The sequence below is a fragment of the Takifugu flavidus genome, chromosome 3 (genome assembly GCF_003711565.1).
Source record: "Takifugu flavidus isolate HTHZ2018 chromosome 3, ASM371156v2, whole genome shotgun sequence".
Lineage (NCBI taxonomy): Eukaryota > Metazoa > Chordata > Actinopteri > Tetraodontiformes > Tetraodontidae > Takifugu > Takifugu flavidus.
In genome coordinates, this window is record NC_079522.1 from 10,478,883 (window position 1) to 10,505,752 (window position 26,870).

The 26,870-nt window shown below is 44.2% G+C and overlaps 3 protein-coding genes and 2 long non-coding RNA genes across 10 annotated transcripts; 2 read left to right on the forward strand and 3 right to left on the reverse strand.

Moving 5' to 3' along the window:
- Positions 1-410: 410 nt before the first annotated feature.
- LOC130522351 (growth/differentiation factor 8-like) lies at positions 411-4,222 on the reverse strand. Its single transcript, XM_057026631.1, has 3 exons — positions 3,810-4,222; positions 2,411-2,784; positions 411-2,325 (listed from the first exon to the last, which is right to left on the reverse strand). The coding sequence occupies exons 1-3, from the start codon at positions 4,132-4,134 to the stop codon at positions 1,945-1,947; spliced, it is 1,080 nt and encodes a 359-aa protein (XP_056882611.1). The 5' UTR covers positions 4,135-4,222; the 3' UTR covers positions 411-1,944.
- On the forward strand, positions 4,127-5,687 carry LOC130522354 (uncharacterized). The gene is made up of 2 exons (XR_008949597.1): positions 4,127-4,905; positions 5,113-5,687. It is a non-coding gene; the product is annotated as an uncharacterized LOC130522354 (long non-coding RNA).
- Positions 5,688-9,372: 3,685 nt separating this feature from the next.
- On the reverse strand, positions 9,373-11,363 carry aatf (apoptosis antagonizing transcription factor). Its single transcript, XM_057026620.1, has one exon. The coding sequence runs from the start codon at positions 11,357-11,359 to the stop codon at positions 9,647-9,649; it is 1,713 nt and encodes a 570-aa protein (XP_056882600.1). The 5' UTR covers positions 11,360-11,363; the 3' UTR covers positions 9,373-9,646.
- Positions 11,364-11,801: 438 nt separating this feature from the next.
- On the forward strand, positions 11,802-26,739 carry LOC130522339 (protein Shroom2-like). 6 transcript variants are annotated; one of them, XM_057026596.1, is made up of 13 exons: positions 11,802-12,006; positions 12,331-12,570; positions 13,339-13,487; positions 19,412-19,513; positions 19,795-19,815; positions 20,000-20,122; positions 20,258-22,553; positions 22,718-22,773; positions 22,884-23,435; positions 23,986-24,414; positions 24,628-24,805; positions 24,928-25,200; positions 25,330-26,739. In XM_057026596.1, exons 2-13 carry the CDS (start codon positions 12,373-12,375, stop codon positions 25,600-25,602), a joined length of 4,650 nt encoding a protein of 1,549 aa, XP_056882576.1. In that variant the 5' UTR covers positions 11,802-12,006; positions 12,331-12,372; the 3' UTR covers positions 25,603-26,739. The 6 variants fall into 6 exon arrangements, with proteins under 6 accessions (XP_056882576.1, XP_056882577.1, XP_056882578.1 ...); XM_057026597.1 differs by having other exon boundaries at positions 12,338-12,570; XM_057026598.1 differs by lacking the exons at positions 19,412-19,513; positions 19,795-19,815 and having other exon boundaries at positions 11,808-12,006.
- Positions 15,637-19,063, reverse strand: LOC130522355 (uncharacterized). The gene is made up of 2 exons (XR_008949598.1): positions 18,611-19,063; positions 15,637-18,325 (listed from the first exon to the last, which is right to left on the reverse strand). It is a non-coding gene; the product is annotated as an uncharacterized LOC130522355 (long non-coding RNA).
- Positions 26,740-26,870: the final 131 nt, after the last annotated feature.

Genomic DNA, 26,870 nt, shown 5'->3' on the forward strand with positions numbered 1-26,870 from the left:
CAGAGACTGAGCTGGGCCTTCTCCTCCAACCTCTGTGTGTGTGACCTCACAAATGTGTTTCTGGAAGAATGGTGAAAAATAAAAAATACCTTGTGGACAGCCTTCCCAGAAGAGTTGAAGCTGTTACAGCTGCAAAGGGTGGACCGATTCGGAATGGGATGTCACTTAAGTTCATATGCAAGGCAGGTGAGGGACTTTTGGAACTACTACTACTTTTGGAAATATAGTGTGTATATAAATGAATGCAAAATACATCTTAATAGCAGGCCAGACATTTCCAAAAAACCTGTTTTAAAAAAAAGATTTTAATCCAAAGTATTTGGAACGATACTATGTCAGTATTCCGGCATTTTCATTTGATAAAGCATGTTTTTTTTCCCCAGAGGAATCCAAAGGGTAGAAGTTCAATATCATCTTTGTGATTATTTATTTAAAAAATATATAGCTACATACACAATACACAGTAAAAGCGTCAGATCCTCAAATTGGAAATAGTGTGTATTTGGCGCCACCTCGTGGCAAAATAATATATTTGCACGTTTCAACTTCAAGACGCAGAACTGTTTGGGTTTTATTGTGTGGAAAATATACCGTTTAAAAATGCATTCACAAGCCGTGGTAAGAACTAGTTGTCTGAACATTTTTAACATTTTGTTGCAACCATGCAAAACTCTTTTCATAAAAATGTGGGAATATGTCAAATGAAACAATATTTTTTTCTGATACAATGCAAGAGGGTCAGCAATCTCTTACCGATCTACAAATATAGAGGATTCATGTATGAGACTATGATAAAACAATAAAAAGTGCTCAACAATATCTGCAGAAAACAAATGTGAGCCAATCACTGTTGGACATTCTGTTGCCAGCAGCATAACTTTTGGGTCAGAAACCCCCACAGCGAGCACATCTGCACACAGCGTCAAACTGAGATCGACCCTTCCTCCGAGATCACAGTTCTTGTCCTCACATTGTAAATCACTGACAGAAAACCAGGAACAAAGCAGCGTTTACAACTAGTCATCCTTGGCCCTTAAAAACCCTGTCGCAGGATTTGTGCTAAACGCTAACTCAGCTACTCACCCGACCGTAACAATGTACTTCAACGTGACATCACTATCGTCATACCATTGTGCAACATTCATTGGTGCAACGTTCCAACCCTGTTACCGAGGTGAAGGAGTCTTTTATTTCATCGATAGCGATTAAAACCCAAACCTTAAAATTTGTATAAATTGATTTCACTTCGTTTTTTTTGTTTTTTTTTTAAAGTTCTTGAGAATTACCAATCCAAATAAGATGTAAAAGCAATGGTTGATTGTCTCTCAGCTAGCTTAAAGTCTGGAAAAAAGCTTCACCCTCCCACCAGAACCTGTTGCATTGTACTGTCTGACAGGGCAGGACACATAAGAGCTGAAGGTCATTTGGGTCCTCTGTGTGTGGGGCCTTGTGGCATCGAACTGAACTGAACCCGTGACTCAACCATTAAATAAAACAAGGCCTCAACGATAAGAAAAGTGAGGTCAGCCTCCGGCATTCAGCTGCCTCTGCGTGCTACGCCATCGGCAAAATAGGACTCAGAAACGATACTTCCCATACGATCACACGACGCACCTGCAACAAGAAAGCATCTCTCAGAAAACGCTGTTGAGAACAGATCACAGCGAGGAGTTTGCAAACACGGATGGGGACAGGGAAGGGCAGTCCATCAGAGCACAGTCAGCAAGTTCATGTTTTTCAAAATAAAGGCACGCAGGATGCCCTGCGGGGAATGTTCTGGTCAAAGCTCAATCCAGGACAGGGTTTACAGGGCTAGGAAGCAGCCTCGAGTCCACTTAATATCAGATACTTTTTGGGCTTTTTTTTTTGTTGGCCTCTTTTGTCCCGTTTGTTCTGATCAATTGGGATTTCTTTTCCTCGCTGGGGTTGAAATTTTCACCGTCTTCAGGAGCAGCCGCAGTGGTCGACCACCATCGAGGGGATCTTTCCGTAGATGATCTGTTCCTTGCGATTGAAGTACAGCATGTTGATGGGTGACATCTTGGTGGGCGTGCAGCAGGGCCCTGCGGTGCCCCTCGGATTGGCCTGGTTTACCAGGTGTGCATGTGGGTACTGCTGCAGGTGCAGGAACTCGCACTCCCCTGAGCAGTAGTTGGCCCGGTAGCGCTTGGGCGCGATGATCCAGTCCCATCCAAACTCCTCAAAGTCGACTGTGAGCGGGTACCGACAGCAGCGTGTTTCTGCGGATTCCTCGTCGCAGTTGAGGCCCGATTCTCGGCGGGATCTCTTTGGGCTGTTGAGGATTTTCACTTCGATGAAGGGTTGCTGGAAAGGAATGAAAGGATCTCGATTAGCAGCCGTCTGGCGTTAGCTTGGATCAGGTGCATGGGCCATATTTCATCCGACTCACCAACCCTTCCTCTCCAGGCTCTAATGAGGTGACGGCTCGATCTTCTCCCTTGGAATCGAAGGCGTTGATCTCGATGCCGTAGTTGGTTTCTGGTTGACGCAACCAAGCTTGAAGCAAAGACTTGATGTCCACGCTCTGCCAGGAACCAGCACCGGCCGTATCGGTGTCAATCCGAAGGGATCTGACTCTGACCCGCGTGTTGTTTCCCTCTATTCCAGGTTTGAGGCGGGAAATCTGGAGAAAGACGGTGGTGACGGTGTCAGCTGGCCGCAGGTGAACCCACAGCAGAGCGCGCAGGATGTTCTTGGGCTGGATCTTCGGACTGAGGCTGAACAGGCAGCAGGAGGACAGCGCGTCCTGGGCGATGGGATTAGCTGGAAGCAGTCAGAAAAGTGTGAGCCCAACATTTCCTGCAGATTTCAGGTTTCCAGAGCACAAATCTTAACAAGCAGAGTCACAGCCAAATTAGCGGTGGTATTATCTGGACAACTTTTTTAGAATATTGAAAAACTTTATCTGTGGTTATCCAGATAAAGACACCCCCTGAGAATTATAGTTGGGGTCCAGAAATGTTGATTTTACAGTGACACATTTTAAAATAACAATTGGGGTTTTTCTGGGTTTTTTTTTGTTTTTTTTAAAGGAAAGGGTAAAAAAGAAACTAGAAGTCAACTAATTATTAAAGTCGATTATTCAAAACAAATTGAGTTTACAGTTAACTTTAGAGACCAGGAATGTGGGTTTAAAATGTGAGTACATGTAACAAAAGTCCTGGAATCAGATTGTTTGGGCAAATTAAATCGAGATAGACCTGAATCAATAGTGCAGAGAAGGGAAGCTGGAGCTGAAGATCATGTGACTGACATGGACACACTAATGATGTGACCGCTGAAAGAGGCAGGAAAGGAATTCTAGATGTACACTCTCCGGAGGATGGATGACAATGATGAGCTGAAGGTGTCTGCAGAGACGTTCTGCTGACACAACCTGGATTTCAGACTTCAGACTACAAACTCTCTACACTTGCTGTATGTGTTACAGTACTGGGAATGAATATTTAGTGTTTGGGTGACAGTGCACGGACATAAAAAGGAACAAAATGAGTAGCAAAGTCATTACCAGGTCAGAAAAATGGAGAAAATAGGAGGTTCCTTTACAGCAAAAGTTTTCTTAATTCACAAACAGTGAAAGGAAATATTTATATTTTGAACTATTTAATATTGTATTCAAATGAAGCATTTCTTGTGGTTGTTTAGTGAAGAATTCATTAGACAAAATTGCTTCTTTACATTACCCCAAACCAAACTTATATATATATGATTTACGCAATGGTTTAACACAATAAATCCAATTAGATCAAATGGAAAATGGGGTTGAAAAGGAAAAAGGCTTTCATTACGCTTAGTGGCCATGGTTATGATGGTTTCCGTGGTGGCGTGGTCCTCGTCCTCCACCCTCGGATCGTACTGGTCCAGGAGCTGCGTGAGCGGAGGCGCCTTGGGCAGCAGCTGGCGGATCATGTCTCGGCTGATGTTGGGAGCCTGTTCCAGTCTGAGTATGCTCAGGATCTGGGACTTAATGCTGTGGAGCCTCATCTGCTTGCTGTGCTCCCTGAAGTCGCAGGCCGAGCACTGCTCCCCGCTCTCTGCCAGCAGCCTGGAAGTCTGGTTCATCTCCATGGAAAACCCTGCAGAGACGACGGTCAGCACAGCTAAGAGCAGCATCCTGGAGAGAAGAGGATCAGCACTGTGTGATCACGCCGTCTGGGTCCGGCCCCAGAACTCAGGAATTTATGAATGGCTGATAAAGGAGGATCTTTTTTGACCAGAGAGATATTTAAAGTGGCAATGACTCCCTCGAAGATATTTTACTCATTATGTAAAAAAAAAAAAGTATATATATATATTTATATTTATATATTTATATTATATCATATAGTTTTGGCTTGAGCGGTATATTTGTCACGGTTTTTATGGTTTATGACAGATGAATAATGAGGGATCATTTCAAACAGCATCTTAACTGATACAAGCAAGTTAGTGACGTGATCATTTTTTGTCATCTATTGCAGTACAATTTTTGTTGAGTTTTTCTCTATCAGGTCAAAGTTTTGAACGATATGGTGCCTATAGTTCAAAGTACCCCCCCCCGCCACCACCACCACCACCACATACTCTACAATAAAATGAATCTTTTTGAATTCCAACTAGGATCATTTATGATCTTAAGCAACTGTTGTTTGGTGTTTTTCTTTTTCATCCATTTACTGGTGTAAACTTACTTAGTTCCTCTGGAAACTGCTGTTCACACGGGTGATAAACCGTGTTTAAGGAACACACCGTTGTTTGTGGGTCTGACCTGCTCCTCCCACCAACCAGCAGGACCAGCAAACTGGTTCAGCGGCCTGCTTATCTGCAGCTTTAAAGGTTGTTGAGACCAAATTAACCACATTCGAGTGTCCACATTGGAGCCTCGAAGCACAGACTTCCAAACAGGTAAATTCTACAGTAACTCTGTACTATACTGAAATTTTTTTTTATTTTTTTTTAAACTACATATATTTATATAACCCTAACACTTCTGGTTTGAAAGATGAATTGTTGATTTTCCATAGACGATGTCCTCAATTTGAATGTTATGAGTTAAACAAGAGTTTTATTTTGGGGGTAACAGACTGAAATGAATTTGCTTTTGTTTTCCAGCCGTCATGAAATGTGTCAACACTTAAAAACCTCCTCTGGCATCCACCTGAAATGGGAACGCACGAGTCGAGGTGTTCGTCCTTGGCCTGCACACGCAGGCAGAGGGAGACTCCCATCGACAAACAAGGAGAGGAAGAATCCAAAACGGCTCTGCAGAGCGTGAAGGAGACAACTGGTGGCTCAAAGGAGATTCCAACACGCGATTCTTCAGAGGGCTCGATCCCAGTTTGCAAACCGATGCTGGATTTTGCCCAGAAAATGGCAGAAGACATCATCTCTCAGGCTCTTCTGCTCTGCTGGGAGAAAGAGATTCATTATCAAGAGTTTCCTTTTATGGACATTGAGCAGGAATACACCATCTGAGCTGATAATATTAATTAATATTAGCTTTTATTTTTGACTTGTTTGCATAAATGTAAAACAATGAATTAAATAGTCGCCATAAAGCTTGGAGGTTTAAAACAGTACATTCTTGCGGCCACTAGATGTCGCAGTGAGCGTTTCAAAGCTGAAATTATTTCGTTGTTTTTTTAATTGTGTATCACAACGAATACATTTTTTTGAAAAAGCTGAAACTTTGGCTTGCGTTTCATATGTTTTTAGTACTTTAATGATACATTTCAGTCACAACACTGATCACACAGTGAGAAAATTACAGGTGTCGGGCACCTGTGGAACCGGATGACAGCCATTATCCGCGTTTACCATCTTAAAGCTGTTTCTATGGATACAAGAACAGGGACTGCTTTGAGTGTTGTGCTTGTAATGTTTTTATTCCTTTTATTGACATAGATGCGTTATTTGTTACAGTATGTAATGCAGAACAATCCTTTTTGCTGTATTTTCATAAATCAATCCCAGGTTGCACAATGTGCAGAGCCTGACAAAAGTACTCGGGAATCTGAGCAAATCAGTAACATTTATGTGTTTGTGCTTTTCCTTTTTCATATATAGCATCTGTTACACTCAGAATTGTCTCCAGGGCACTCCTATTGATGGCTGGCTGGGCAAAGAAGGGAGGGACAGACAGAAAGACAAGATTAGTCCAGAATAGACATGTGGAAATACATTAATTATATGGAGTAGGCAAAGCTAAAACTGAGCAGCTAAAACTCAGCGATACAGAGAGAGAGAGATTGGAGAAAAAGACTCACAAAAAACTACAGAAACTAAAGAAAAGGTGTTAATTATATCAAACACCCTCTGGTGTGGAGCCATGAAATAACAAAGGGAGAGAGAGAGCCGCAACGCTATAGGCTACGGCAGCTAAAAGCTTTCTAATCTAGTCCTAATATGACTCAATGGTTACACAATTACTGACTATAAGACGAACTTTTTGGTCTAATCTGGATTGACAGAAAATGTATATTATAATGACGTAAATAAAATTTAAAAAGCTGTCAAAATTCTGTCAAACTGGCACAGAACATGTCTGATAATGCTTTAGTCTGGTCCCTGAGCTGGAGCCAACTTAAAAGGACTCGTTAAACATTTAAGGATTCATTGCGGGGTTGAAGTGAAACCAGTTTGACGTGTGGCGCAGACACTAAACCAACAACCTGACTGCACACTCGGTTCCAGCGAAGGATACTTTTGTCGCAGTGGCTCGGCTGGGGTCAAGGGGGGGCACTTCTGTGTCAGAGGACCCCATAAGTGCGCTTGTTAGTCGACTGAATACGAGTTTGCGTTGGCCACAATTTTCCAAACTGTAGTAGGAATTCCGTCCATGACACAGCCAAGGAAGTGAAGGGACCAAGTTGTCAGGTGACCTGGATGTTGTGATCCAACACCGTCTCTGCTGATTAACGCTCCTGCTCCCACCGGGCTGCCAGAGCAAACCAGTCCATGGAAAAACAACCCTGGGGGAGAGGGCAGATCCCTGGAGGTCAGGATGAGGAACAAGCAGGGCTTGAATATCATCGTCCTCCCACTGAAGGTCACGTTTATCATGCCAAACTTTGCCAATACACAAGTATGTTTGAGTTCAATATTAACATAAAACAAATAAAAATAGACAGAAAATGATTTTCTGGAGCAGAGATGCACAATATGTGTTCATATAATGATGTGTAATCTTTTAAACCTGTTCACTAAAGGCTCAGACCATTTAGCCAGGGCAGCCAAATCTGAGCTTGTGAGGTAAAATGATGTTAGTTTTTCCTCATAAAAACAAGTTTTATTTCTCAAGAAAATGAGTTTCATTTTTCCACCTGCTCTTTCTTTATTAACAGTAGTTTAATCAAATGTTATTCAATGACACTGTGACTGTAATATGTCCAGTATGGGTAAATACAGTCAAATAACATGTTAGGTTTGCATCTTTAATTATATTTTAACAAGGTTCCTGTTATATTTCTTCTAAATGATGGTGTAAGCAGGCTGGTCAGGCGGTCTGCTGGAAGGAGAAGAACCAGACAAAAGATTTATATGTGGGCATATAAGGGGCAAAAATACATTTGACAGGCTTCTAATGCTTGTGTACCTTTCTACCAGCGTCCACGTCCACGGCCGTGACCATGGCCGTGACCATGGCCGTGACCACGTCCCTTTTTCTTGTTCTTTTTACGCCGACCACCCTTCCCATCATCCTCACTGCTGCCACTAGAATCATCTCCAGTGCTTCCTCTACGCCCATGAGGGCTGTGGTCACGGTCGGGGCTGTGCTCCCTGTGGCGCTCGTTACCATGGTCACGGTGGTCCCTGTGACCATCGTCAGGGCTGTGCTCCCTGTGGCGCTCGTTACCATGGTCACGGTGGTCCCTGTGACCATCGTCAGGGCTGTGCTCCCCGTGGCGATCGTTACCATGGTCACGGTGGTCCCTGTGACCATCGTCAGGGCTGTGCTCCCCGTGGCGATCGTTACCATGGTCACGGTGGTCCCTGTGACCATTGTCAGGGCTGTGCTCCCCGTGGCGATCGTTACCATGGTCACGGTGGTCCCCGTGATCGCGGTCCTTGCTGCGTTTCATGTCATCACGGTCGTTCTTATTGCGATCCCCCCCGTCAGAACCAGAGGAAGGGTTGTCAAAGTTGTAGCCAGATGCAGGCTTGTCTTCTGGAGCACCAATGAGAAGGGAAAAAAAAGATCTATGGATTTAATGTTTGGGCTCAAATGTTCCACCACAAAGATTCCTACCTGTGCCGAAGCCGAACATGTTGACTTGTGTCTTGACAGTTGATGTTTTTGCACTAATTACACAACAACAGGGTGGAACCTCATTAGTTCACAGTTGTTGAACCAGTTTGACTGAAAAACTGGCGCAAGAATAATATTGAAAAGCAAAGTCAGGAAATGGGAAGATTAATTTCTACAAAATGTTTTTCTCAGAATTGTTACACTATTATTACTATAATTACAACTTTTTTTGTTCAATTAGACATGTTGAAGTTAAAAAGAAATTGGCATTTGCAATAAATAATAATAACAAGAAGAAAACCAAAACAAAGAATCAAACTATCAAAATGAATAACGTACCATAGCTCCTCTACAGAAAGGGTGCAAACAAATATGAACTTACAAGTTTTGTCCTTACAGGAGATGGAGCGCAGTCGACGAGTGTCGCTTTGTGTCAGGAGACGAGAGTTCTGGAAGAATGTTCAACAACTGAATTCCTGTCTCACAGGTGGGGTGAGAGGCGGTGTCACCTGAAATAAGCACTCAGAACATTTGAAAGGTTTTTGATGTCCAGCCAAAAGGGAAAACCAGTCAGAGCAGTCTTGAGGCCTTTCCCATTTTACTCATAACATGGGTCTTACACCGCTGTGTGGGTGGTGGGGACGCGTGGACACTTCGGGTGTTTGTCCTTTTCTCCACTGAGAGAATGTTTCCTGTTAATTAAGTGTCTGGAAAATTCAGGTGACATGAAATAGACTCTGAACAGGGCGGTTCCTTGTAGCCTGTCATGCTATAAGCTGCATTTACGTTTCTGATGGACTTCAACAGAAGGAAGGAACTATTTTCCTCACTCAAACTAACTCGTGATTTATGACATCAGCACCAAATTTTCATTGTACAAATTCTATTGTGAGCATTTCATTGTTCACGACAAAGAGATTATGATTCATCCAGTTTTCATGTGTTCTGTGAAGGCCCGCGTAATCCTCACACAACTGGTATTTTGCTGCTGTTCGGTCATGTTCCTTTCAATGATGTCAGTAACTGGAGACCCGTCTGGATCCACAGGTGCTCCACATGCTGGTCGTGTACAATGCTGACCAAAATCAATGTCTGAATTATTATCCACAAATGAGAAAAATAAATCAGCCGTTTTAAAACACTTTAATATAGAATGTTATCAGTGCATAAATAACATCCTATACGGCAGTTTTTAATTATTATAAACCGACCGTTCCTTTAAATTGGTGGAGGCCTGTGATCACCAACTCAGAGTGGAATAACATGACACAAAAGTGATCATTTTGGACTTTTGGGAAAGTACATTTTTTTATTACAAACTTCTCCTGAGCAACAGCACATCGAGATGATGCGAATATTTCGTATATTTCCTAACTGCCAGTCTGCTGTGTGTCCACATCACTCCCTGGCGGTGGACGTCTGACCAAAGAGGCCGCGGTACAGCTCGGTTCGCCCTTTGTCACCGAGCGTGCTGTGGTCAACGGGAGCCATAAAGTTGACCAGTTTATTGTGGATTTGAAATTTGACTTTGCGTCCCTTGCTGGCTTTGGTGTCGACCTTCTTCCGAATCCTGCTGCGCAGTTTCTGTATGGTCAGCCACTGTCGGCCCATGGCCACCTGGTCGTTGGGGTCAGCTGCCGTCGTCTTGTGCTCGATCAGCTCCCTTAGCAGCTGATGGTAGAAGTCATCGTCGTCAAATATGTCCTCATCTAGATCCTTGAGATGTGCATTTGCTCTCAGTTGCCGTTCTGCTTCTTCTCCCTCTGTGAAGATCTCAGGGGTGAGCGCGGGGGCCTCTCTTTTCCCCAGGATTCTGTATTCGGAGCGTTGGGTCTGTGTGCGGCGCACCAGTCTGTCCCTGTCCAGCAGCACCTGCTCCACCTGCGTCAGTATGTTCCTGTCAAACGCCCCGAAGCCCTTGCCACCTTTACCCGCCGTCAGTCTTGTTTTGTCGTGCCACTTTTGCAAGGTGGCGTTTTGGTAAGGCTGGAAAGCGGCGAAGCGTTTGGCCATAAAGTCCGGATACTCTGCCATCTCCAATTTTCGTTTTGGCAGAGTGGCCTCCTGCCCGAGCTCCCCCTCGTCCTGACTGTCATCGCTTTTTATCTCCATGTCTTTGCTCTGGGCTGCCGTCTTCTCCAGAGCAATGGCCCTGGTTTCCTCTTTCTGGAAAAGCAGCTGATCCTGCAGATCTAGCAGAGATCTTTGAAGAGCTTTTAGAGCTTTGTGGGCATTCTTTAGCTCACTTGCAAACTTCTCTCCACCACTCCTCTTAAAATCTGGGAATGTTTGTGGCTGTGGAAGTTGGTTGGCTGTCACCAGGGCTTTCTGGATTCTAATGCGGCCCTCCAGCACTTGATCCCAGAGGGCCAGCTGGTTCTTCACTGCCTTCCCCTTCTCAACCTCCTCATCCGCTTTATCCTGAGAAAAGGTCTGCACAGCTCCCTCATCCTCAACAATATCTTCATCTTCTGCCTCACTTTCGTCAGAGCCGCCAGCTTCGTCGCTGTCGACAGTCTCTTCACCAGCGGTGTCATCATCTTCACTCACCCCCAGCTCATCCATCCCATCTGTCAATTTGTGGAAGTCAACTTCCCGAGGAAAAATCAAGTCAGCACTGTTTAGTGGAGCATCACTGCCAATCAACTCCTCATCATCTCCATCTAAATCATTTCCATCACTTTCAACATCTGCCTCTTCAGATCGTCCTTCCTCTGCCAGCTCTTCGAGGCCGTCATCTTCATCGTCCTGCTCACCATCTTCATCAGTGTCATCATCACTATCAGCTGATCCCTCAAGATCCATCAACAGCTGTTTCCGAGAGACTTTCTTCCCCACGTACCGTCTGTCCGTCTCTAACAGTCCAGATGTGCCCTTCCGCAGAGCGCTGGGGGCTGCCACATTTTCATCTTCGTCGTCGTCTTCGTGAAAACTTTCTATCACTTTGGCCTTAGTGGCCTCGTCGTCTTCATCCTCTGGATCATGAAATTTAGGCAGAGGATTTAACAACTCCTCAAGTTGCTGAGAAAATGCGCTTGCCATGGCTAAAGGTTTAAACGAGCCCACGCGTGCTCTACTCTGGGACGCGGGCAGTGATGACGTCAAAAACATGCGACGACCTGAACAACCTTTCAAATTAAGGGTAGGAAAGAGTGCAAGTTGTTGGCTTTATTGTTTTCATTCATGCCCATTTCTGTTTGGTAATTATCGTTTTCAAAGGTTTCTCCCGTCCTTGATTTTTTCTGAAGATATATAAAAGCGTATATAATTTCTTATAAATTATACATAAAACAATATATAAACCGGAAGTGTACTAGCGTTAACAAATCAAATTATACTCCTGTCAGCAATCTACGTTATTGTATGTCGCACGAATTTGTGTGTGCGTGTGAATTCAATCAAGCCAATAACTTGGTATCTGTCATGGTGTAATGTGAAAACACTATTAAATACCCTAACTAAGACTTAGCAAAAGCCACGTTTCAACAGCTGTTTTACAAACAGATGCATTTGAAGGTAACTTTGCGTCGCCACTAGGCGGCGTGCTGACACATTATAAAGCGCTGTTTGACAGATGGCGATGTCAGTAAGCTGCTGTTGGACAAACAGAAGCAGCTTTAAAAGAGTCGAGCAGCGAAAAGATGCCTGCGATCCCTCACAGAATAATAAAAGTGTCCGTTTAGTGAAGTTTAGCTGCCAAACAGTGCTCGGGAGCACACCGACAAAGGACTCCGCGTGTTGTGAGCCGTTTGGGACAGGTGAGAGCTTTTTGTGAAGAAATTAGCATTACCTATGCGCTTTCATGTTAATTAAACTGCTGCTAATTTTCATTGCTGTGTTTCTACATGTACCAGGAATCAGCAAAACATACAAATTAGAACTAATTACTCTTTATTAGCCATAGAAAACTGGTAGTCATACTGGAAAATAATTTGGGCAAGAACATCTCAAATGTAACTGCTGTTAAAATGTTTTTGTACAATTGTCAATTCAGAAGATTAATATTTATATACATTTGGGCACATTTCTATTTCATATTGAACATTGTCGAGGAAATTTGACATTTCCATCTGTTTTCTAAGCTTTCAGGTTAAACTAATGTTAATGGCTGAACGGCGAGTGCCATGGACTCCGTGGATCCCAGAGACCACCTGAGAGTTCCAGCAGAGAGGAGAAGGTGGTGGAGGGAGGTGGAGAGATGCAGAAGCACAGCAGGTTCGCAGGATGAAGAGCTGGTGGAAGTGCTGCTCCAGGGAAAAGCACCCTGGGGTTTCACGCTGAGAGGTGGCGCCGAGCACCGGGAACCTCTGATCATCACAAAGGTGACGGCTTCTTTCACGTCGGGACTAAAAAGTCAAATTGTTTTTTTTCTGGAGCACAAACACTCGATGATGTCATATGTCACAAAAATGCCACCGCGATTGCCAGTTTGAGATTAATTTGAGGCCTTTCACTGACATCCTCGATGTGCAAGATATGACTTAAGTTCTTGTCTCCGTTCTGAGTATTTTGGAGTTTTTGTCAACAGAAATAGTCATTTCTCCTGCAGCTACACTGGCTGCCACCTCAGGTTACAGGATTTAATATTTAATTAGAAGTCTCGTGTTTCTGACCAAATGAAACTGTTTGACTGCGCAGATTCTCATATTGAGTCAACTTTTCCTGCTCAGTGGCGCATCACTACTTCCCCTCAGTGCTTCTGCATTTATTTGTTCGTGTGAAGTTTTGTTTTAGCTCTCAACAGCTTAATTTATCTCTGAAGTCATCACTGACGTGAAAATTAGTCAAGTGCTTCCCTCTGGGGTCATGGCTGAGGGTGCTGGAGTTTATCCCGGCTACATACAGGTGAAGGCAGTGAACACTCCTCGAGGAGTCGCAACTCATTGCAGATCTTTTTTTAGTTAAAAAAAACACTTTATAAACTGACCTAGACTCAACTTGAGGACCAGTTTGCAGTGTAGCGCTAGAAAATGAAGTAAAAACTTAAAGAATACCGCCAACGTATTTGGCTACATGTCTGACCTGGAAGATTTTGCATGTGAGCAGCAGATTTGCAGGTAGATTTGCTGGGGATGTCTGTGTTTGCTCAGGTGGAGGAGGGCAGCGTGGCGGCCGCCGTCTGTCTGCAGGCCGGTGATGAAATGGTGAGCGTCAACGCCGTGCCCCTCAGCGGCTCCCGCCAGGAGGCCATCTCTCTGGTGAAGAGCTCTCATAAGAAGTTGACCCTGGTGGTCCGAAGGTACCATAACATAATGAAGTCCTATACAGTGAATTCTGATATTAGTAACAAAAAATATGATTTAAAACTGAATATTCCATGATTCTTGACAGAAAACAGCTTTCAGCTTGAGATTTGACACAATATAACAATATAAATATAATATAACTGTCTTATCCTGTCTATTTCTGTTATGAGGGAGGGTCTGCTGATGGAGATGCAGCCTGACAGCCTTACATGTGGGCCTCTCGCCACTTGTTTGCCCCTGGGAGGAAACAAAAGCGGGTATTGTGTGGGCGGGCGAGTTATTTTAGAGGGCAGATAGCAACACAGAAAGGAGTCCTGTCCATCAGCCGGTGTGAAACTGGCTCCCTCGATGTCAAAAATCCTCATGTCTACATGCAGCAGGGAGACAGGAGCAGCAAACATTTCAGAGTGAGATGAAATTATCTCTTGTGTTATCACCTTTGACCAAATCAGATGTCCAGAAGCTCAGAGAACTTGCATACGGAGGTTTTCCTTGTTTACAATACAAGTAATCTGCATATTAATGATAGAATAATAATTGAACTTCTTTGCACTAACTGCAATACCCATAATTCTTCAGTATCACAGCAAAGCCTCCTTCAGTATGTTTATCAGAAGTGACACATTATATACAAAATCTACAAGGAATTACAACATTATTGGTCGGAATTCAGTGAGATTTTAAACTAAATTCTTTTTTGGGGAACTGCAGTTGATTGTGGGATTTCACCCAAACCATTTAAAGTTGAGAAGAAAACCCTTTTTAAACTCTTATTATTACATGTGCTGCTGATGTCCTGTCTTGTCAGAATTATGTTGGCTGGCAAATGGCAACAGTCTTAAGGCCTGAATCCAATTACTTGTTGCAAAGCCAGAGACGTGGGCTAAGCTTTGCACGGTGGTTTGAGTCAACAGGAGGAGAGGGCAAAGGGTTGCTCTTTTCAGTTTGCTGCTCCTGCTGTTAACTTGAGCGCAAATGTCCCTTTGTCATATTGACAAAGGAAATTTAAAAAGTCACTCTGAGATTACTGGGTTGTTGTCAGAGCTGTTTCAGGACAGGAGACACCCACACCCCCCTGTTTGCAGAGTGGTATGGTCCGTGTTGCCTAGGTGAGTTGACACTGTGCTATCAGCAGAGCCCATTGTTTCCAGGAGCTTTCAGCACAGAGTGGGCGCTCCTGTCGCCGTGTCTTTTCTCTCTCTGGACATGTTTGGATTTTAGAAGACAAAGAGACGGTTTTCCACTCTCAGGTACTTCCCCGTGCTCTCCGATCCTGGATTGTCATGTCAGCTCAGTTATTTAAAGCCTGGTCGGATCACAGGCAAATAAGTTTGAGATAACAGGTGTTTTTAACCTCCAAACTGCTCTTGTTTTAACATCTTTCAGTATTAGACAATAAATATGGCAGAATTAGTGCAAGAACTCTCTACAGCCTTGTCCTGTGATAAGTTCTATCAGACTAGATCATCACATTTAAAATGTATTATTTGCCTCTCAGAACAAAGTGGAAAAACTATTTTATTGTGCCTGTGTTTCAGGTGATTTGAACTCTTGTGTTTTAAATAAACAACTCAGTGGGAAGGAGGGGGGAGTTTTCTTTTTTTTTTAAATGTCAAAAACCTTGTTAAAAAAAGGAGATTATTGCGAGAGTTTATCAAGCACATAAAGAGTCAAATTTCAATTGGTATGACCTTCCCAATGTAAAACGTTGCAGTCATTTTTGAAATGAAACGTAATCATCTCACACTTTCATGGCTGTCAAACCGCTCAGGTGGGAGCAAAGGCAAAGCAGGAACACACAGTTCAGCTTTGGTTTGGTTCATTGATCTTTATCTTATACGTTTTCCCCCAGCGTATTTGATTCTGCATGTGTTCTGACTGCAGTGGCTATAAGCCCAGCTGTGATGACACTGGCACTTTCTATTGTGGTTTACATGTTTAGAGCTCAGCGGGGCGAGATGGGCTGATGCTCCCGCTGCCGCCGCCGCTTCAGTCCGCTGGTGAATCAGCAAGATGTGTCACCAAGAGCAGTCTGACAACCGCTAGGAATGAAAGGAGGGATGCACAATAGCAATGCTGTGGTTCTACAGCACCAGATCATAGATGAACACGGATAAAAATACATCAAATGATAGATCAGAATGAGGTTCAAAACTTTAATTTAATGAGCCTGAACTAAGTAGTATCAACACAGTGGAATAAACACACAATAATGATGACACACTCAAATCTATGAGAGTTATATTCATTTGTTGTCTGTATTCTGAGATCCTCATAACCCTGAGCATAAAGTCTGGATTATTAACAGGTTAGAGTTAATGTCAGAGTTTTGTGGGGTAAATGTCATGAATTCAAGCCTAACATCTGGATTCTTTCTTTCATATTCCAGGATTTAAGCCAGAAATCCAAATTTCTTAAGTTAAAAAGTACCAATTTATACCTGGATTCTCTTTAAATGTTAGTTTTGTGTGTTGTGCTTTAGCCACATTTCTCCTTTTGCACATTAAGATGAGGAATGAAAACCATTCTGAGCGAACGGAGAAGATCCAGGCTGAGACAGTAAGCTCAGGCCTGATGTTTTAATCACGGCTCCTTTCAAACATACACGATTGATGTTTAAGGCTCTACGTGGAGGAGTTCCTCCACGGTGGAGTTGACTCCTCCGCCCCCTCGGCCTGGCTGCTATCTCTGAAAACAGACGTAGAGCAGGACAAGCATTCCCATCTGCGCTGTGACTTCAGAGTAGATCTCAGTGATGAAGAGCTGTGATTATCTGCATGTTTACTGAGATGTGACGCTCTGTTTACTGAAACTAGGGTTGGTAGCAGACGTTTACCGGTATCAACCCATGTCGGTCAGAACCGTGATACAACCAGTGTGAACATGGAGTAAATGGTACCGAGATCAAATGGTCTCCATTCAGAGCCAGCTATGTGTTGGAGAGGAAACGTAACATTTTGTTTGTTTATAATAAGGAATGCTAACAAGCTAAGGTAATGATATCAAGCATCAATCTCTGGCTGTGCTCAAAATGTGTCAAAGCTTTACAATCTCTTTTGATACAGGGTCAATTATTTGCAGTTTAGTTAGTCACAGTCAGCTTTTAACCTCTCAGTTACTGAGTTTTAGAAACACTATAAAAATAAGTTTATCAATCAAGTTTATTTGATATACATGAGCTGTACAAACATAACCACATGGCTAAATGTGTAAACTAATAAATTAGGCACTTTTTAGGCATTTAAAGGTTAAATGTTGCATTCAAGGAATCATTGTGGCATGTAGCGGCAGTAATTCTGCACCAAGGTTGAATATGAGGAAAGATACCTCCAATACAATATTAGGGGATCGCGTTGGCCCATATAAAAGCCCCCAAAAGCACCGTGTCATGGGACCCTGATTGATCAAGTGTGTGTGCAGTTTGTATCCATCTGGTGGTTAAAAATAACATTGCAAGATTTAAAAAACTCAATTTCTTTATAAGGCTAGAGATCATAGTGGCTGAAGCAGGGAAAACTAGACCTTTCCACAAGTATTTGTAGCTCAGGAGTTCCTGATGCTACATATATTTATAAATTACACTTTCTCTTATGGATAAGAATTAGAGTTGATATGCCATTTTTATTTCAACGCTGTAAGAAAGATATCAATTTATTTTGTGTTTAGTTTTTACCTGTAGATTATTTTTTTTAAATCATGCACGCTGGACATTAAAGCAATAATCCGATGTTTCAGAATGAAATGAATCAATCATTTTAAAATCAAAAGGATAAGTGCGTCAAAATATTTAAGAAAAAAGCCGTGTTCAAATTTTTAATGAATTGATTTCATTGTTGGTTAATATGGATTAACTTCTACTCGGATTGTAAAGTGTGTCCCTTTTGTTTAGTTACTTCTCCATCTGTGCAGGCTGCACTCCTCATTTTCCACTTTCTCAGCACAACCTCCTCGCTGCCACTTGCAGTTCAAACACTAAATTATAGCAAAGACGCTGAGCGCAGTAGCTCCTCCCCCGTGTCTCAAATCCCCCTTTATAATCCCCAAAGAAATCTCCTCCTCTGCACAAGGTGGATTGTGTTTGTGGCTGTGTTCATCACAGGAGGAGGAGGGGCTCTCAGATTCCTCAGCGGTGGCCTCGAACTGACTGCTGGAGTTATGGTGGCACATGAAGTGAAGTGAAGAAGTGTCAGGTTTTTTTTGTTTTTTCTTTAACCAGAACTGAGTTTTACGCGACACAAAACCATTTTAAGTACTTGGTAAGTTCCCTATTTGTTGATTATCACAGCTTCTGGTCAACGTTCATTGAAAACACACGTGCAGGTCAGCCGTGTCCACTTTTCTATTGTCCGAATCACGTTCGCAGAGGCAGTTATGTCATATGTAAGTGTTTTTGGTTCACAATTCTGAGGATTATTGCCTGTAGAAGTTTAATGTTTCTGGAAAAATGTGCTGCTAGCTTGGTTTTTAGCTGTTTTACTTACCCACATTAATCACCTCTCAGTTGTAAAATTGGAACAGTGTGAACAATGTTTGTGTTTCATGTTCTTACATGATGTCGCCTTATTTTGGCTCGTATATCCTGGGAGAGAATGGTAGAGTCCCCTCCTCTCTGGAATATCTGTGACAGACCAGCTGTATCCCTGACAATAGACCTTCAGGCCTTTACAAAAAAGCACATTTACATTTTTATTGTGTGGGATCTTGTTTGCGGGCAACAGAACTTTGTGTGTGACACCAACCGGACAGAGTGAATGTTTTTACCTTGAAGAATCCATGGCTGTAGGACTTTATTTGAACTTCAGAGCAGCAGAGCATCATTTCAGCTACCAATCTGAGTAGATAATAACAAAAAAGTTTGGCAAAAATAGTTACGCTTGAGTGATAAGTTTACCTCAGTATAAATAATTCTCTTCATGCATTATGTTTTAGAGCCTGCAGGGCATATACATGAGTGGAACTATTAAAATGAGGAAGTATGATATGTAATGATTGCCAATATTAACCAAAATAGTATTTGCTTTTTTAATCCCATCATCATATTAATTACGGTAAAAATTCCCCCTGCATTGCTCAAATTCCTGTAGTTGGAAAATTTGAATAGAAAGTTGTTGTTTACCTTGAACGTCGTCCTTCCTGCAGAGCCACAGTACAGAATTGCTAAAATCCATGTTCCAGGAGTTAAGACCTCTGTGAGAAGTCCAGAGCCAAATGCAGCATTGAAGGTCTCAGAACTTCCCCCACAATTTCTCAGAAACGTTCCGTCCTGGGACGTTGGTGACGTATCCATCCCACTTAAATCAAGGGTACGACCTCTCTGCATTCCTGCACTGAAAGAATGCTGCGTTTCCATCACGCCTGGCAGGGTTAAGGTTTCAGGTTAAGACGACTCTGGTCTCATTTGTTTGAGCTATTTCATGTAGACCTGATAGTTGAACTTGGCGTTTTAATATCAGCATGTGGAACTTTGGTGAAAACTTCAGGATGAACAATTTGCTCTCCTCTTCTTTAGGTTTTGCCTGCTGATCCATCTTACGTCCCTCTAATTTTTCTAAAAGCTAAGCACCTAAGCTCTGACGGAGCCATATGGCTGTGACAGATCTGTTGTGAAAGCTTGGCAGGAGGAGAGATGGAGCACAGTTGACGTCCTGCAGACAATATTCACTTTACACTCAAAACCTGTTTGCATCAAAGTGAGACGTACAGACTTTGGTGCTTTGACCCTCGCGTAAACAGCTACTTATGCTACCCAAATCCACTGTTGTAGATGGGACGCCGGCAGAGCTGAATATGGTTGAGCAGTTAGCCTTCAACAAACTCTCCGTTCTCTGCCTAGTCATCTTTTTTGATTGTAAAAGTTAACTCCAACATGTCCCCTCCCATCCCCTTGTTTCTCCTTCCATCACTCGCTGGCCATCAGGGCTAAAATGGTCGATGTTGTCTCGACACGCACAATGCCATCAGAAACTGAGGTGCGCGTGGCGAGGAACTTTCTCACCAAGATTTTGCGAAGCTCTATGAGGTACTAATCAATCATGTAGTGAGCTTGTAGTTTCTAGAGGTCATTCGTGGTGAACTTGTGGTCATTGTGTTTGGTGTTCCTGTGGAGTATTTTGCACTGTAATTCATCCAGAATATATATTATTTCGTGTTCATTTAGTGTTTATTTTCCTCCTGAATTGGTGGTGTTGTGGCTTACATTCCTTAAATACAAACATAGTTTAAATTCATTGCGCATATTTTGTAAAATGCAGCCATTAATTGATTGCACATATAATCCTTCTGTATCAACACGCTCTCCAGGAAGCATCGCTTCAGGCAGGGGTATGTGCACCTTTATTTGAATGCATCTTGTCATCTGAAATAATCACTTTAGTGTTTTTCCATTCGTGAGGGAAAGAGAAGCGGCGACAAACCATCTAATTAGCACGGAATTTAGAAAAACGGGGGGGGGGGGGGATGGACCGTCACATGCATCCTGCTGATTGTAGAAAGTGTTGCGTTGCAGGAAGAATGATCCGGTGTCGCGCCCCAATTCGTGGTATTCCGCCAAGCTGACTGAAGAGGAATTGGAGCCTGCCAAGCGAGAGGCCACTGCAGCACCAGTGTGGCCCCCAAACAATGAAACAAGGTGAGACTTACTGGGACTCTTTCGGCATTTTTGTAAAATTTTTGTTAAATGTGACAGTAAATAAATTGAATGTCCTTTTATTAGATTATGTTTTTGGACAGAAATTAATATTTTATTTTTGAAATAATATTACAGGCCTAAAGATTCCTCAAACCGCCGGGACCAGGACAGTCACCAACAGCTAACCAGCCAGCCCAGCTCACTGAACAATATGGAGAGATTGGAGCATCCTTCTGTTCTTTACCCAACAGGCCACATTTCACCTACTAAGTACATCGGTAGCACTGAGCCTTTTTGCGGACTGGGAGGGAAAAAAGATGCTACTTTGAGCTGTTTTTCTACTGGTTCCAGCTCTCCCGGTCTTGAAGCAAGTCCCATTGGTTGGAAGGGGACAAGCTCGGAAAATATTTTCTATAAAGGCCTTCAGAATGAAGGCTCGCAGGCAGCTGAGCGACCCAGATACCTGCAGCCAACAATGGGGAACGGCGGCTGGGAGGGGGAACAACCATCCCGGGTGTCCGTCGCAGTGAGGCCTCATGTGGGCCCAGTGTGGCAGGTCCCAGAGAACAAAAAAGACCCGTCTCCTCCTCCACCTCCTCCCCTGCGTAGTGATAGCTTTGCCGTGACAAAGGTGTTCCCCTACTCCGAAGGCCCCATTGGCCCAACAAAGAACAAAGGAAGATCCACAGACAAATTGGCAGAAAACAGTGACCGGAACGGTTTCAGGTCTTACCAGAAGACCACACCAGAGTCTAGACACAGTCTTACTCCCCTGTCTGCCAATGACTTCCTCCATCGCAGCTTTGCAGCGGACCACAACCAAAAGCAGCTGCACACCAACAAACTCTTCTCTCTGTCCAGTAATGATGTCAGGCACTCTCATCATAGCACTCTACCTGCCCACCAGAGACAATACAGCGACGAAAGCCCCCGCTACCTACACACCAGGACATCCACTCCCACAAAGATTCAGAGTGTCGGAAGCTACTATCGTAGCCTCCAGGATCTGCCTAAAAATGCTTTCGGCCACAAACAGGTCCGCCATTCCACAGCATCTGTGTCAAGCTTTACTGTAAACCCAAAGACAGAGAATGAGGGGCACAAGAGATACTACGGCATAGCAAGCACGCCTTCCACACAGAGTGCTGAGCTTCAGGCCAGGCCCGGCAAAGCAGAGGGATGGAGAGGGAAACCAGATAAACCTCACTGGCTAAACAGCAACGAACCAGGCTATCAAAGTTCCTTTAAGACAAACAATAAATCAAAATACTCTCTACCTCAGTTCCAGATGCCTTACAGTGTAAATAAAGAGCACAATGGTCATTCCCATCTGGGGACTGGGCTGCACTATGACCACAAGTCCTCCGAGCTTTCTGTTCCAAGTCCAGAGGATTCTACAAAGAAATGTGAAGGACGTCCTAATGATGTGAAAAAGCACTTTCCAGCCTATCAAAGCATCAATCATAGCGTCAGTCTGTCAAGACACCAAGACCCTTGGTTACCTCAGGAAGATCACAGAATTTCCCCTCTGAAAACCCCACTTCTCCACTCTCTCGCCCAGGAGAGTATAATTCTGACTGAGAGACAACCGGCCACCACAGGGGGAAAGTCAGCCCTGGAAAACAGTGACATCATGGCGACCGGCAGTGGAAAATCAAATCGCCGCAGTGACCGTTACGCCACCACTCTCCGCAATGAGATCCAGCAGAAGCGAGCCCAGCTGCAAAAGAGTCGCAGCGCCGCCACCTTAACGTGTGACGCAGAGGAAGAAGAAGCTGAGGACACGAGAGCCCCAAAGACGTCTCCATCCTCTGGTGTGTCCTTCTCAAATACCTACAAAGACCACCTGAAGGAGGTCCAGGCCAAGGTCCTCCAGGCTACTTCCTTCCAGAGAAGAGATCTTGAGCCATTTGGGCCAGAGCCGTTGGTTGGGAAAACCTCAAACGGGCGCATCAGAGGACGTAAGCGCTTTCCCCTGGCCAAGAGGACACACTCCTTCTCCGAGCCCGACAAGATAGACAAAGTGGGAGTGGAGGGAGAACCTCAAACTGGGTCTTTTGGAGAGCGGAGGAAGTTCTTTGAGAACAAGCCGGCATTTTCCAGACCTGTGTTGAAATCCAGTCATAGTGCTAATCTGAGCACGGATTCTGCTGAGGCAATCAAGGACAAAACCCCGACCGAGGAGAGTAAAGCAGCTGCACCCAGCAGTGACCCCAGTGTGGCACATGAGCAGGCCCCACAAGAGCAGCAGAGGCTTGGCACCTTTGCTGAATACCAGGCCACGTGGAACAAATATAAAAAGTGCTCAGACGTGAAATCACAAGGCAGGTATCACTCTACCGAGAACATCCTGGATACAGATACTGAAGAGACGTCTTTGTGCATCCACGAGAGATCGCGATCGTCTCCCTCTGCAGATTTCTACACACAGGCAAGTACTTTTAATTAGTTCTTGACTTTCAATCGTAGAGATATTCAGATTCCGGTGCGATGTGACACTACGTAGCTACTGAGGCATAAAAGGAAATGTTTTAGAGATTTTTATCCGAGTAAATTTGTCAAGACTTGATAAAAGGTGAGTTCCACTTGTTGCAGAACGTTCCCTCATCATGGGAAGGTCCTCCCAGCCAGCAGAGCAGTGGCTCCAGCGGGTACGTCTGTTGAAGATTCATTTTTCTTTTAAATGGAGAATTTGGAGATTATTTGATTTCAGTCTACAGATATTGTTACGAATGACGTTTTACCTTATTTTGACTGCTAGGCTGCCATACCAGCATGACCACAGCTCAGAGCCAGCCCCATCAGCCCCCAAAAACGAGGGCCCGGTCCCAATCCACGCTGACCACAAGACTAAAGCAGAAGAAGACAGTCCCGCCCACGCAACACACCCCTCAGTCCCTCGCAGCCTCAGTCCCAGTGCAGGCTCTCAGGACTCCTTGCCAACACCCAGGTCCCATTTAGTCCCAGAAACCACATCCACCTCCCTCTCTTCATCTCAAAAGAAATTCCCCTCTGGTGCCCAGGCAGACTCCGCTTCATTCCAGCCTCTGTCCAGCACTGACACCCATCAACAGACAGCGTCGCGCTCCCCGGTCGGCACCACCCCGGTTGGGTTTCCTCAACTTAGCATGACATCGGGGGCAGACACAGGCAGAGGCGCGGCGCAGGGCGGAGAGGAAACGGAGCCACCGCGGCCGCTTCCCTCGCCGCCCTTGTCTGCAGATGGCGCGCGGACTCCCTCACCTCAGTTCGGAGCGCAGAGACTGACCGACAAACCTCCGGCCGCGTTCGCGCAGGATGACTCACCGCTCAGGTAAGCAGCTTAGGAAGAGTTCTTCTGGCCTCAGTGACTGGTGTTACACACAGAGGAGGCTTTGATGAACACACTGAGAGGCAAAGTGAAGCTTTTTCTCATGTCTCAACAATGAAACCGAAATAGTTTCAAGTCAATAAATGAGAGGAAGCTTATTGTTATTGTGAGAGCCGAGTCTGATGGTGTTTGCTGTCGATCCCGTCTGTGGTCTGAGATGAATCAAAGTCAGGGCTATAATTTTGTTCATGCCATATGGCTGCTTATCTGTCCTTTAATTATGAACGGTCGACTGTAGCTTGGATATGTTTTTACAAAATTTGCTCCACCGTCTGCGTTCCCTTCTCGGGACAGAAAATGTCCTTATAGTCAGAATGTTGTCTCTCCATCATCGCCATGAGTACCGTTCGTTGTAGAAAGTACTGCATCTTTTTAATGTTCAGTTAAACAACATAATAATGATAAAATTCTAGATGTGTATGATTTAAACAGAATGAGTGTTGCAGCCAGAATCAGCTGATCCTCATTGATAATAAAAATCCTCTTCTTCCAGATCAGAAAATGATCTGAAGCTCCCAGCAGAAATGGATGTCATCAGTGCAGTGAGGAAAGTGCCCGTGATGATCCCCCACGCTGACAGCAGCTCTGAATATGAGACGCAGCTTCCTCAGGGCAGAGAGAGCTGCGGTGGCTCCCCGCTGCCACCCTGCGTCTCCTCTGTGAGCGCCACAGAGCACCCGTCGAACTCAGCAGGACCCCTGCAGTCGTTAGAGGATGCCAAGAGAGAGGAACTGGCCAGGGACATCATGGGTAAGGACAGGACCCTGGTGGATATTTTGGACCAGAGCGGCAGGATGACCACCATGGACCTGATGGAAGGGATCTTTCCCATGGAAGACCAGCTATTAGAGGGAGTGTTCCAGCGCAGGAGGGCCTCTGTGGGCTCCAGACCGCCTACCTCATCCCCCAGGAGTACGGACAGGTGAGATTAAACTCACCTTGACTGTTGCATCTTGAATTTATTGAGCTTGAATTCATAGTTCAGAAATCATTTATCCTAGTTAGTCTCTCATCTACTGGATGGATTTCTCAGTCTCACATGTCTGTGTGTGTGTGTGTGTGTGTGTGTGTGTGTGTGTGTGTGTGGTGTGTGTGTGTGTGTGTGTGTGTGTGTGTGTGTGTGTGTGTGTGCCAGGAGGGAGGAGGACAGCGTGTCAGCATCTGCAGCAGTCGTGTCCCTGGTCCCCAGTTCTTCCTACTACAACACCTCTGCACCCAAAGCCGAGCTCCTGATCAAGATGAAGGACATGCAGGACCAGCTGGAGGAGCAGGAATCAGAGGATGAGCTGGACATCGACCTCGCCAGTAAGAAGGTAACATGCAGATGTAACCGTTATTACAGTCTGCTTAGTTCAACCAACTACTTTCAGTTTATTTCACCGAAAGTGGGGAAACTTCATGCACATGTCCCCATTATTTTCTTCTAAATTGCCAGCAAGAGCTGATTTTCAGCCTGGCGGGAAAGCTGGAGGTGCTGCGGGAGGCGCGGCACAGCCTGCAGGACGACGTGGAGGACAACGAGGCCCTCGGGCGTGAGGTGGAGGCCACGGTTCAGCGCCTCTGTCAGCCCAACCAGCTCGATAAGTTTCGCATGTTTGTTGGAGACTTGGATAAAGTGGTCAGCCTGCTGTTGTCACTGTCCGGGCGACTCGCTCGGGTGGAGAACGCTCTGTACAGCTTGGAGGAGGAAGCTCCACCAGAGGAGAAGGTAGGAGCTTTGGTCACAAAGTGTTTTTTGGAAAACCCTTCTATCGATTTAAAGATGTCCACGACCCCGTTAAGAGACGAAGCGGCAAGAGATGGATGGATTTATTAATGTCCAATGTCCATCCAATAGCGAACCCTCACAGAGAAGCGGAAGCTGCTGATGCGCCAGCATGAGGATGCCAAGGAGCTGAAGGAGAACCTGGACCGTCGTGAGCGGCTGGTCGCCGGCATCATGGAGGCGCACCTGGACGCAGAGAGTTTGGACGACTACCGACATTTTGTGAAGATGAAGTCGGCTCTCATCATCGAGCAGCGAAAACTGGAGGACAAGATCAAACTGGGTGAGGAGCAGCTGAAATGTCTGTTGGACAGTCTGCCGCTGGAACAAAGGCCGCTGCTGTGAGAGCGGAAACAAAGATGGGGTTTGGGCTAAATGCTGGATCAGGACCGCAGGAAGGACTCGATCTACTCGTTACAGAGCTCCATGTAGCATTTTAATGTCGCTATTATTGTTGAATTGTGTCACATTTACAGCCTCTTTAAGATCAATCCGGTCCTCTGACAGTCTCTTTTGGGCTTGTAAAATCCTTCAAACGGTTTGAATTAAGTACACAAAGTTTCTAATACTGCAAAACAGTAACGCTGCAAATTTTCAGTGTCAGCGGCCCAGTTTTGGACATTTATTTGATCATTCTATGATATGACATAACTCCTTAAGACACAAATGGACAAGCAAAGCGAACAGAAACCAAATGAATTTAATCAAATATTATTTGTTTCAGACAGGGTGTTTATTTGTGTATCTGAATATTTAAAATTGTTTTAATGGCCGAGTCTTTTAGCAGTATGTTGATGGGTTTGTAATCATATGCGTTTTTAATATTTTCTAGTAATTTATTGTTTTTTTCTGGGAAAACTTCTGATGAGAGAGGAGGACATATTTCCCCCTTAATTTATTTTGACTCGTCACACACATATCAAAGTAATGAGTTTGATTTCAAAATTATGTAAATTATTTTTAGATTTGATTCGTCAATCGTGACATTAATTTATCTGCTTTCAACAAATCATTCCTATAATCATGTAACACATTATTCCGGAACACGAATCACTCTTACGTAATATATTATTTTGGAGTGAAGCTCTTTGTTGTATAGACGATGCTGATTTGCTCCAGCAATAGATTTTTTTTTTTTTACAAGACTCATATTCTGTGTAAACACAGGTTTTCATCAATATTTTGGTGCTTTTAGCTGAAGCTCAGACCTAAAAACCGAGGATGGTCTCATCACCACTGGACTTGTGACAGCTGCTCCATTTCTATTTAAAGATCTGAAACATGGTCAAGGCCTCAGAGGGGGTCCATCCACAAATTAGCACTTTACACTTGGTTTGACCTGCCTGCTGTGGCATCCTTCCACTGTGAACTTTCTGGACTGACATGGGTGTGCCCCAGGGTACCGTGTTTGGCCCACACACTTTATGCATGCAGTGCACTCATTCACCGCTTTCAATTTAATAAAATGAGATTTGGAGTCTCTTTCTGTATGGTCTCCTATGGTGTTAGTGAATTAAAACAATGCCACTCAACCACAATAGAAAACACAAAAAGACATTTGACTTTTTTTCTTAAATATTTTATTCAAAAAAACAAAATCAAAAAGCTCATCT